The sequence below is a fragment of the Odocoileus virginianus genome, chromosome 20 (genome assembly GCF_023699985.2).
Source record: "Odocoileus virginianus isolate 20LAN1187 ecotype Illinois chromosome 20, Ovbor_1.2, whole genome shotgun sequence".
In the NCBI taxonomy this organism is placed as follows: Eukaryota; Metazoa; Chordata; class Mammalia; order Artiodactyla; family Cervidae; genus Odocoileus; species Odocoileus virginianus.
This window is the reverse complement of record NC_069693.1, coordinates 6,262,163-6,274,433: the sequence shown is the minus strand read 5'-3', so window position 1 is coordinate 6,274,433 and position 12,271 is coordinate 6,262,163. Positions and strand designations below refer to the sequence as shown.

The following is a 12,271-nucleotide window of genomic DNA, read 5'->3' as shown; positions in this document are numbered from 1 at the left end:
CTATCTCCCAATCAGGTCTGAACAGAGTACAGTTTCCACCCCTTTTCCCTTCCCTTGTGGCTCTGACCTCCATACCTGGAAGCAAAACTCTAGGAGAAGACAAGATAGAGAAGGGGTTGGTTTGAATGGCAAAACAAGGCAGGTTTGTATGGTAAACAGAAGGGGTATCTACATCTTGCTAGTTCACCCAGAAGCCCTCCATATGACCAACTGAATCTACAGATACAGAACCTAGCTCTGCTCCCTCTTATAGTGATGACATTGAGCAAACCAGTTCAGTTGGTCTCCTAGAGTCCACACACTACATTTGCTCCTTGACACATGATTACTTCCTAGTGCTATTATCCCCAGGGCCACTAAATGCAAGCAAACCAACATGCCCTAGAGACCTCATACATACACTGCAACTCAACCCATTCCTACAGGACTCAGCGAACACATCTTGATGTAACTCAGCTCAGTTTTACGACCCAAGTGAACCAGCCCTACAAGACTCACATGATTATACAACTCATTACGATCCAACTTAATGTTGCCCCAGAAAATGTCTAGCCACATAACACTATGCAATTCAACATGGCAGAACCCTGAAACACTTGTACACACTTACATTCCAACCCAACTTGACCTCATATGACCTAGAAAGCTCACATTCTATCACTTGACTCCGTGTTGCTACATGGCTCACAAGTTCACAGAACCTAAAATAACATGGCCCTAGGAGAATCACAAAGCCACTCAGTTTCCAGTGTCTCAACTCAACTCCACAACACCATGCATGAACACACAATCAGTCCCAACAGTGCCATGGGTGACCACCTTACTTGATCCAACATGGCCCCAGGGGACTCATAAAACCACAGAACCCTGCACAATGCTGTTGGACAAGACTCCCAACCCAACCCAACCCAACATGGAACCAAGAAACTCACAAAACTATGTGACCAAACCTATCTCAACACTACCCCCAAAAGGCTCAACAAGCATTGCACAATCCAGTGCAGTACAAACCGATGGAACCTCCATCTCAACTCAGTATAACCCATTGCCATTCACTGTCACCTCAGGAGGTACCCACAGGAGCTACCAATCCACAACTCAAGACCCAATAAGACTTAGTGTTCCCCAGTTCATTACCACTTAACTTAGTTCATCCTAGAAACAACACCCTCCCCCCAACTTTCCCCTCCTCCCTTCCCGCCCTCCCTCCAAGGAAATGTGAGGTCCTTCAGACCTCAACTGTCCCTCACACTTCGGTGACCATGTGTTTCCCAGGGGGGACCCAGAGTGGAGGTGGCAGCTCAGACACCTCTCGATCCACCAACCCCCCATTGACCTTGCCCTCCAGGGGGCCACAGGGCTGCGTGTCCACGTGGCTGTACATCCCAGCCTCTTCGTCATCTGTCTCCCGGTGGTAAAAGTAGCTGAAGTTGGAGACAATGACTGGCACAGGTAGGGAAATGGTCAGCACGCCGGCGATGGCGCACAGAGAGCCCACTATCTTGCCACCCACAGTGACGGGTGCCATGTCTCCATAGCCAACTGTGGTCATAGTGACCACCGCCCACCAGAAGGATTCAGGGATGCTGGTGAAATGGGAGTCTGCCCGATCCACCTCGGCAAAGTAGACTGCGCTGGAGAAGAGGACCACACCAATGAAGAGGAAGAAGATGAGAAGGCCGAGCTCGCGCATGGAGGCCCTTAAGGTCTGGCCCAAGATCTGCAGGCCCTTTGAGTGCCTGGAGAGCTTGAAGATGCGGAAGACACGTACCAGTCGGATGACTCGCAGGATGGCCAGTGACATGGCTGGCTGACCCACTCCCCGCTGCCGGGCCAGCTCGGTACCCAGTGCCACAAAGTAGGGCAGGATGGCCACGAAATCGATGAGGTTCATCACATTCTTGAAGAAGGCTGTCTTGCTTGGGCAGGTCACCAGGCGCACCAGCAGCTCAAAGGAGAACCAACAGATGCATAGAGTCTCCACCACAAAGAACGGGTCATCGAAGGGCAAGCGAGGCGGGGGTCCAGGCACTGGGCTGGAGCCGTTCAGCCGAGCCGGGAACTGCAGGGAGGAAGGGATTCAGGAAGGACCATGCCAGGGCTGGGACACACTGGGACGGCCATATTTGCCGGTTAAATATTCAACTACTTCTTTACAAATTGGCCAATAGCCACTGTCTCCAGAACCCCGCTGACCCAATTGGCAGAACCTTCCTACCAGGACCCCAGGGATCATCCCTGTAAGGCTGACTTTAGGATCCCTGATTCTTCACTGGCAGGGTCTCCTGAAACGATGCTAGAGTGGAGCTCAACCTCGTCCCTTCTGAAATCCCGCCCCCAGCGTTGAATTTCCAGATGGGGAGGGTCCCAGGCCTGGCCTCATTCCCTTATGCCCTGCCCTCCCCAAATCCAGCCCAGACCGCGATGGTTAAAGACCTTGTCTTTAATGCCAAAACCCGGGCTCCTTCTCTCATTAACCTCAGTTCACCTTTCTTCAAAATGGAGGCCTCTTACCCCAGCCCTCAGGCCCCACCCCTCTTATCTCCATCTCTCTAGGTGGCTTTCTTCAGATCCCAGACCTCAGTGCCTCCAGTGCCTCCAATCCTTCCCATTGGTTACTGCCAGCCGCACAGACGGCCGATTTTTCAGTTTCTCCTTACCCCTCAGTTTTGATTTCTTAATACACCTTTCCTCCTGCCCTCCACAGGCCGGGTTTCTCACCTACCTCAACGCTCGCCTTCTAATAAGGCAGGTCCTCCTATTCAGATCCTCAGATCCCGCCCCATTAAGCTATATACATTTCCCTTCCCCAGCCCAGCTTTTAATGGTAGAATCCCCCAGTCGGGCGCTGTCCCTGGGTTGCTCCCCCTCTCACAGCTTCCCAGGTGGCGCTAGCGGTAAAGAACCTGCCTCCCAGTGCAGGAGACTTAAGAGACAGAGGGTCGATCCAAGGGTAGGGAAGATCCCCTGGAGAAGGAAATGGTAACCCACTCCGGTATTCTTGCCTGGGAAACCCCACGGACAGAGGAGCCTGGCTGGCTACGGTCCATAGGGTGGCAAAGAGTCGGACACGACTGAAGCAACTTAGCACGCACAGCCCCTCGCCTCCCATTCTGATTCATTTGGTTTTCCAACCTCAATGCCCTGCCCACCCATGGCCAGGCCCCACCTTCCTGAGAAGCCCCGCCTCCCAATGCCCCTTACCCCACCTTATGATTGGCCAGGACCCCGTGGACGCGACTCACCTCCTCCCAAACCCCGCCCCGTCACACTCAGGCCCCGCCCCTTACCGGGCCAGCGGCAGCCACCGCGGCGAGCCCCGGGTTATCGCGGTCGTCGCGAAAGTCGGGCAGCGTCTCGAGGCAGAAGACGACGATGGAGACGAGGATGACAAGCACCGAGACGACGGCGAGGACCCGCGCCGCCTGCGAGCTCTCGGGGAACTCGAAGAGCAGCCAGAGTTGGCGCGCGAAGGCGTGGCGGGGCAGGGGGCGCTCGGTCGGCAAGGGGCAGCCCTCATCCTCGCGCAGGCGCGCTAGCGCCGCGCCGCCCAGCCCGTAGAAGGCCACCTCCTCCAGGAAGACGTCGAGCGGCACGTGCGCCGGCCGCCGCAGCCGCCCGCCCGACTGGTAGTAGTAGAGGACCGCGTCGAAGCTGGGCCGATGCCGATCGAAGAAGTACTCGCGGCGCGCGCCGTCGTAGAAGCGGCTGCGGCGCACCGGGTCCCCGAGCAGCGTGTCCGGGAAGCGGCCCAGCGTGCGGGCCCGGGTCTCGAACCGCAGCCCGGCCACGTTGAGCACCACACGCTCGCAGCAGCCGCAGGGCGGCGGGCACCCGGGCTCCATGGCGCGCGCAGCCCCGGCGACCCGCGGACGGACGTGTGGCCCCGACGCCCGACCCGGCCCGGCCCGGCCCCGCCTCGGCCGCCGCCGCCGCCGCCCCAGCCTGGTGTCCGGTGTCCACGCGTAAAAATAGCCCGGCCGCGCGGCCAGGGCGCGGGGGAGGGGGCGCCGTGACCCCGGCGGGGCAGAGGGCGGCCGCGCGCCCTCTGCCGGGGCGCCCGCCCTTCCGCCTGGCCGCCGCCGCGCTGGGGTTTCTCCGGGTTCATTCCGCCTTCGGGGCCCCTTTCTCTCCGTCTCCCCATCTCCTGAGACCTCTGTTCTGCGGCCCTCCGGGTTTTCCTGTGTGTGTGTGGTCTTTTTTTTTTTTTTTTTTCGTCTATTTTGTTAAATGAGCATCCGAATGCCTCTGTTTGGAGTCACAGATTTCCATCTCTCTCATTCTTTTCTGTGTCTCTGCTTCTGGCTATGTCTTTGCTTTGGGTCTCTCTGATCTCAGGGATGTATCTCTGAGTTATGTCTCTGGGTCATTTTTCTCTGGGTTTTTGCCGCTCTAGAGTCACCTGTGTCTGGGGATTCCCGGCAGTCTGTGTCTTGGTCTCTCTGAATCTCAGTCTTCAGTTTGATTCTTGTATCACTATCTCTCTTTATTTCTTGTTTCTCTTGGTCGCTGTCTTTCATCTCTGCCTAGGTCTCTCTCCTTCTTGTCTCTCTGGCTCTCTTCTCATTATCTCTTAGCTCGCTGTGTCTCTGTCCCTGGAATTCTCTGGGGCTCCCTTTCAGCTAGCTTTCTTTCCCTGTCTCTGAATTACTGCAAGTCTCTGCCTCAGGGCTTCCGGACCACTGAGCCTCTCCGGAGTCATACGTCTGAATCTCTCTCTGACCATCACTCTAGGTTGGCTCGGCCACTGTCCTGGTGGTTGCCCCATCCTGGGGACGTTCCAGCAGCCGCTCATGGGCATGAGCCCCCCACACCAGATCCCCTCGCTCTCCTCTCCCACCCCCACCCCAGGGTCTCTACCTGGCTTCTCTGCCAGACTTCCTGAGCCCCAGCAAGGCCTGAGCTGGGGCCCTGAATAGTGCTAAAGAAGGCCGGGCCTGCCAGGAACAGGTGGGGGGTGGGCTGGGGAGATGCTGCAGGGTCACTCGAAGGGACCAAAGGACAGACCGACGATGGCCTTCCAGCCACTGGTGTCCTATGACACCGGGTAAAAATAGCCCCATCGGATGAGCTTGGAGGGAAGCAGTGGGGAGACTCCTGGGCATGAGTCCCCAGGCGCCCTCTGCTGGGGGAAAGGAGAGAGCCACTAAAAAGGTTTTAGCTCCCTAGGAATTTTGGCCCTCTTCCTGTCTACAGTTTTGCGATATTTTGTCACCATCCATCTGGGTTTGTGTCCTTCTCTGTGTATCTATGTCCCTTTCTTGCATGGTCTTTGACCCTCCCCGTGAGTGAATCTCTCTCCCTCCCACCCCCCTCCCATCTCTCTGGCCTTTTCCCTTCTCTCTGGTCTTTTCTCTCTCTCTTTTATTCTTCTCATTCTCAGAACTCACAGAAGCCTCTCTTTGTGGGTTTCTGAACATTTGGTATGAACAGATCCTTCCTCCTTCCTTACACCCTCCTGCTACTGAACCTGGAGGTGGGCTCACTCTTTCTTTCACCTCCAGAAAATTCTCCCTTCCTCAGCTCCTCTGACACTCAAGCTATCCATGGACTCCTCTCCCCAGCCTTCCCTAAAAACTCATCCTTCCCCCTTCTGGCTACTCCCACTCTTTCAGGGAAGAGTTTCAATCCTGGCTCCATATTCATCATTCTAAAACTACTGTCATAGGGAATTCCCTGGAGGTCCAGTGGTTAGGATCTGGCACTTTCACTGCTGAAGGCCAGGGTTCAATCCCTGGGAGAGGACCTGATATCTCACAAACTGCACAGCAGCCAAAAAAAAAAAAGGAAAGCTACAGTCATCCTTGGAAGGGATGCTATGTGATTTTAGAGGTTAAATCATAAAAGGCAACCTTCGACCCCACTCTTTTCCTTAGGACACTTGTGCAGGCCAGATGACAAGGCCCATGTGGAGAGGACGCTAAGGCACTAAACTTGCAGCTAATGAGCAGCATCAGCCTGCGGCCACGTGACTGAGCCATCTCAGAAGCACATCCTCCTGCCCCAGCTAGGCTACCCACTGGAGCACAGATAAGTCTTCGCCCCCAGCCCTGCCCAGCTCGTAGCCTTGTGAGCAAAGTGAATGGTCTTTGTTGTTTTCAGTTACACAGTCTTTGGGTGGTTTGTTACATACACCATGATAATAGATAATCCACATGTGGTATCTTGGTACTCTGAGCCTATCATTTCCATCTGATCTACCCCAGCCTCCTCCCTTCCTTCCTTCCATTTTTAAAGTTTTATCAAGCTACAGTTCACTCATTTCAGTTCACACAGAGGACTTCCCTGGTGTCCAGTGGCTAAGACTCTGTACCTACCACCCCCCCACACACAAAAAAGACTCTGCACTCCCAATGCAGGGGGCCCGGGTTCAATCCTTGGTCCAGGAACTAGATCCCTCATGCTGTAAGGAAGACTGATGATCCTGAGTCCTGCAACAAAGCCTTGCGCAGCCTAAATAAATATTAAAAAATAAAATGGGCTTCCCTGATGGCTCAGATACTGAAGAATCTGCCTGCAACACAGGAGACCCGGCTTCCATCTCTGGGTTGGGAAGATCTCCTGGAGAAGGGAATGGCAATCCACTCCAGTATTTTTGCCTGGAAAATCCCATGGACAGTCTGGCGAGCTACAGTCCATAGGGTCACAAAGACTCGGACACGACTGAGCGACTAACACACTTTGAAAAAATAAAGTATACAACCCAATGGCTCCTATATTCATGAGTTTTGCATCCATCACCACAATTGAATTTAGACCATTTTTGTTATCCCCCCAGAGAAACTCTACACCCTTATCTGTCACCCCTTAATTGAACCAGCCACAATTTGGAGGTAATTTGCTACAGCAGTAACAGGAAAATAAGAGACGGTCTCTCCTCTTCCTCGGTATCATTCTTGTTCCTGTATTACAATAAGACCTTTTTTTAAAATTTGTTTTACTTTTAAAATATTTTCAGACTTACAAACAAAAAAGAGCAAAGATAGCACAGAGAATTCATGATAGCCTTCACCCAGATTCTCCTAATGTTAGCGTCTTACATTGCCATGGTTACTTTGTTGAAGAAACTGACAACGGTACAATACTATCTACTAAATGATGTTCAAATTGCCTCCATTTTTCCAATTAATGTCCTTTCTTCCTTCTAAGATCCAATCCAGAATACCATGTTGCATTGAGCTTTCATGTCCTCTTAGCCTCCTGCAATTCTGCAATTTTTTTTTTTTTTACTTTTTCCTTGTCTTTAATCACCTCAACACTTTTGAAGAATACTCTTCCTACTGAGGGTCAGTGGACCATTCCTCAGTTTGCATAATAAGAGTTCTGCCAAGAGAATGCATTGGTCATAGCAAACACCCTTTTCCAACAACACAAGAGAAGACTCTACACATGGATGTCACCAGATGGTCAACACCAAAATCAGATTGATTATATTCTTTGCAGCCAAAGATGGAGAAGCTCTATACAGTCAGCAAAAACAAGACCGGGAGCTGACTGTGCTCAGATCATGAACTTATTGCCAAATTCAGACTTAAATTGAAGAAAGTAGGGAAAACCACTAGACCATTCAGGTATGACCTAAATAAAATCCCTAGCGATTATACAGTGGAAGTGAGAAATAGATTTAAGGGACTAGATCTGACAGACAGAGTGCCTGATGAACTATGGGCGGAAGATTGTTTGCAATTGTTCGCAAGATTGTTCAGGAGACAGGGCGCAAGATCATCCCCAAAAAAAGAGATGCAAAAAGGAAAATGGCTGCCTGAGGAGGCTTTACAAATAGCTGTGAAAAGAAGAGAAGCCAAAAGCAAAAGAGAAAAGGAAAGATATACCCATTTGAATGCAGAGTTCCAAAGAATAGCAAGGAGAGATAAGAAAGCCTTCCTCACTGATCAGTGCAAAGAAATAGAGGGAAAAAATAGAGTGGGAAACACTAGAGATCTCTTCAAGAAAATTAGAGATGCTAAGGGAACGTTTCATGCAAAGACGGTCTCAATAAAGGACAGAAATGGTATGGACCTAACAGAAGCAGAAGAGATTTAGAAGAGGTGGCAAGAATACACAGAAGAACTGTACAAAAAAGATCTGCAAGATCCAGATAATCACGATGGTGTGATTACTCACCTAGAGCCAGACATCCTGGAATGTGAAGTCAAGTGGGCCTTAGGAAGCATCAGTGTGAACAAAGCTAGTGGAGGTGATGGAATTCCAGTTGAGCTATTTCAAATCCTAAAAGATGATGCTGTGAAAGTGTTGCAAATATGCCAGCAAACTTGGAAAACTCAGCAGTGGCCACAGGACTGGAAAAGGTCAATTTTCATTCCAATCCCTAAGAAAAGCAAGGCCAAAGAATGCTCAAACTACCGCACAATTGCACTCATCTCACATGCTAGCAAAGTAATGCTCAAAATTCCCCAAGCCAGTCTTCAACAATACATGAACTTCCAGATGTTCAAGCTGGTTTTAGAAAAGGAAGAGGAACCAGAGGTCAAATTGCCAACATCTGCAGGATCATCGAAAACACAAGAGTTCCAGAAAAACATCTATTTCTACTTTACTGACTATGCCAAAGCCTTTGACTGTGTAGATCACAATAAACTGTGGAAAATTCTGAAAAAGATAGGAATACCAGACCACCTGACCTGCCTCTTGAGAAATCTGTATGCAGGTCAGGAAGCAACAGTTAGAACCAGACATGGAACAACAGATTGCTTCCAAATAGGAAAAGGCTGTATATTGTCACCATGCTTATTTAACTTATATGCAGAGTACATCACGAGAAATGCTGGGCTGGAAGAAGCACAAGCTGGAATCAAGATTGTTGGGAGAAATATCAATAACCTCAGATATGCAGATGACACCGCCCTATGGCAGAAAGTGAGGAAGAACTAAAGAGCCTTTTGATGAAAGTGAAAGAGGAGAGTGAAAAAGTTGGCTTAAAGCTCAACATTCAGAAAACTAAGATCATGGCATCTGGTCCCATCACTTCATGGCAAATAGATGGAGAAACAGTGGAAACAGTGTCAGACTTTATTTTCTTGGGCTCTGAAATCACTGCAGATGGTGATTGCAGCCATGAGATAAAAAGCTGCTTACTCCTTGGAAGGAAAGTTATGACCAACCTAGACAGCATATTAAAAAGCAGAGACATTACTTTGCCAACAATGGTCCATCTAGTCAAGGCTATGGTTTTTCCAGTAGTCATGTATGGATGTGAGAGTTGGACTACAAAGAAAGCTGAGTGCTGAGGAATTGATGCTTTTGAACTGTGGTGTTGGAGAATATTCTTGAGACTCGCTTGGACTGCAAAGAGATCCAACCAGTCCATCCTAAAGGAAATCAGTCCTGGGTGTTCATTGGAAGGACTGATGTTGAAGCTGAAACTTCAATACTTTGGCCACCTGATGCTAACAGCTGACTCATTTGAAAAGATCCTGATGCTGGGAAAGATTGAGGGCAGGAGAAGAAGGGGACAACAGGATGAGATGGTTGGATGGCATCACCGACTCAATGGACATGAGTTTGAGTAAACTCCGGGAGTTGGTGATGGACAGGGAGGCCTGGTGTGCTGCAATCCATGGGGTCGCAAAGAGATACGACTGAGAGACTGAACTGAACTGAACTGAATAGATAATTTTTCTGTGGGAGGAGGGAGAATGCCACACATAGGTGAGGTTCCCTTTTCATCACATCACATTGGGGGCCCACGATATTGCTCTATCTTATCATCAGTGATATTAATTTTGATCATTTAGTTAGGCGAGCGTCTGCTGAGTTTTTAAATTGTTGTTGTTGTTCAGTCGCTCAGCCATGTCCGACTCTGTGTCCCCATGGACTGCAGCGCACCAGGCTTCCCTGTTCTTCACCATCTCCCAGAGTTTGCTCAAACTCATGTCCATTGAGTCGGTGATGCCATCCAACCATCTCATCCTCTGTCATCCCCTTCTCCTGCCTTCAGTCTTTCCCACCATCAGGGTCTTTTCCAATGAGTCAGCTCTTCACATCAAATGGCCAAAGTATTGGAGCTCTGGCTTCAGCATCAGTCCTTCCAATGAATATTCAGGGTTGATTTCCTTTAGGATTGACTGGTTTGATATCCTTGCAATCCAAGGAACTCTCAAGAGTCTTCTCCAGCACCACACTTCGAAAGCATTAATTCTTTGGCACTCAGCCTTCTTTATGTTCCAACTCTCATATCCATACATGACTACTGGAAAACCCATAACTTTGACTGTGTGGACTTTTGTTGGCAAAGTAATGTCTCTGCTTTTTAATATACTGTCTAGGTTTGTATAACTTTTCTTCCAAGGAGCAAGCATCCTTTAATTTCACGGCTGCAATCACCATCCACAGTGATTTTGGAGCCCAAGAAAATAAGGTCTGTCACTGGTTCCATTGTTTCCCCATCTATTTGCCATGAAGTGATGGGACTGGATGCCATGATCTTCATTTTCAATTATAAAGTTATTATTTTTCCCTTTGTAATTAATGAATTAACTTGTGACAACCAGTTTTTTTTGGGGGGGGGGTTCTTGTCAAGTTTATTGAGGTTTAATTCACATACAATAAACTTGATCCTTTACCAGTGTACACTTCTATGAGTTTTGGAAAATGTATAGCCGTGTAACTGCCACTACAGTAAAAATTTAGGACCGCTCCATCCCCACCCCCAAAGTTCTCTTCTTCCCTTTGTAGTCAGCTGCCTCCCACACTTCCAGCTCTTGGAAATTACTGCTCTGTTTTCTCTCCCTCTTTTCTCGTAGTTTTGTGTTTTTCTGAATGTCAAATAAGGCCGACCCTTGAGTAACTCCAGGTTGGAAAGGTGTGCTGATGGTCCACCCAGTTGAAAATCTGAGTACTGTGTTTTCTCCATATCCACGGTTCCATTTTCAGGAATTCAAGCAACCAAATGGTTTACTACTGCAGTATTGAGTGCTGAAACACATTCACATATAAGTAGATGCATTGTTTCATTTATACTTGCTCAAGGGTCAAGTATAAATGAAATCATACAGTGTGTAGCCTTTTCAATATGGTTTCTTACACTTAGCATAGTGCATGGAAGATTCATTCCTGCTATGTGTATCAGTAGCTCTTTCCTTTTATTTTTTATTGAAGTATAGCTGACTCTCCTTCTTTTTTTGAATAAGGACTCAAGATTCAGATCCCCTTCTCTCTCTTTTTAAAAATTAATTAATTCATTTATTTCTAGCTGTACTGGGTCTTCGTCGCTGTGAGGGCTTTCTCTAGTTGTGACGAGCGGGGGTTACTCTTCATTGAGATGGCAGGCATTTCGTTGCAGTGGTTTCTCTTGTTGCGGAGCACAGGCTCTAGGGCATGAGGGCTTCAGTAGTTGCAGCTCCTGGGCTCAGTAATAGGGCTCCTGGGCTAAAGCACGGGCTCAGTAGTTGTAGTATACAGGTTTCTTCGGTCTGTGGCATGTGGGATCTTCCTGGATCAGGGAGAATCCGTGTCTCCTGCATTGGCAGGTGGATTCTTTATCACTGAGCCACCAGGGAAGCCCCATCCTCCTCCTCTTTTTAATTGAATGAAAGATTCTTTAAATTCTACAGAGCTTTACAATTTTCAAAAGTTTCACACACATGATTTCATCTAGTTCCATAATAACTCTTTTCCCCCATCATGCCTTGCCCCCTTCCCTCTCCCTAGGGGTAGTTATTAGTTTGTTTTCTATATATCTGAGTCTGTTCCTTTTGTGTCATATTCACCAGTTTGTTGTAGTTTTTAGATCTCACATATAAGTGATATCATACAGTGTTTGTCTTTCTCTGGCTTATTTCACTGAGCATAATGTGGGCAAAATGTCACTCTTTATTGTTGTTGAGCAGTATTCCATTGTATCCTATATCTTCTTTATCTATTCACCTGTTGATTGACGCTTAGATTGCTTCCATATCTTGACACTGGCTCTTTCTTCCCCCCTCCCCGCTTTGGCCCTCCTGCGCTGCATGAGGGGATCTTATTTCCCTGAACAGGGATAGAACCCATGCCCCCTGCAGTCTAAACCACTGCAGTGAAGTCCCAGACCCTGCCTCCTTCTTGAAGCACTTTCCTTCTTGGCTTCCTGGACTCTGGACTCTTCTGGCTTTTTTCTCCTACATTTGTGATCCCTCTTACTCAGTCTCCTTTGATGAATCTTCTTGTTTTATCTCAATTCTGATGGAGGGCCTTGAGACTCAGTGCTCAGACATGTTCCCTTCTCCATCTTCTCTTGTAGCGGAGTTCATTCAGTCTCGTGGCTTCAAGTACC

The 12,271-nt window shown here is 48.9% G+C and overlaps 1 protein-coding gene across 1 annotated transcript; it reads right to left on the bottom strand.

Moving 5' to 3' along the window:
- Positions 1-1,233: 1,233 nt before the first annotated feature.
- KCNA7 (potassium voltage-gated channel subfamily A member 7) lies at positions 1,234-3,860 on the bottom strand. The gene is made up of 2 exons (XM_020885580.2): positions 3,291-3,860; positions 1,234-2,062 (listed from the first exon to the last, which is right to left on the bottom strand). The coding sequence occupies exons 1-2, from the start codon at positions 3,843-3,845 to the stop codon at positions 1,247-1,249; spliced, it is 1,371 nt and encodes a 456-aa protein (XP_020741239.1). The 5' UTR covers positions 3,846-3,860; the 3' UTR covers positions 1,234-1,246.
- Positions 3,861-12,271: the final 8,411 nt, after the last annotated feature.

What these genes read in the sequence shown, in the direction of transcription:
- KCNA7 (XM_020885580.2), bottom strand. Translation starts at nt 3,845, where the DNA reads ATGGAGCCCGGGTGCCCGCCGCCCTGCGGCTGCTGCGAGCGTGTGGTG. An exon ending in CGGTGGCTGCCGCTGGCCCG is followed by an intron (nt 2,063 to 3,290) that starts GTAAGGGGCGGG and finishes TCCTCCCTGCAG; the next exon opens with TTCCCGGCTCGGCTGAACGG.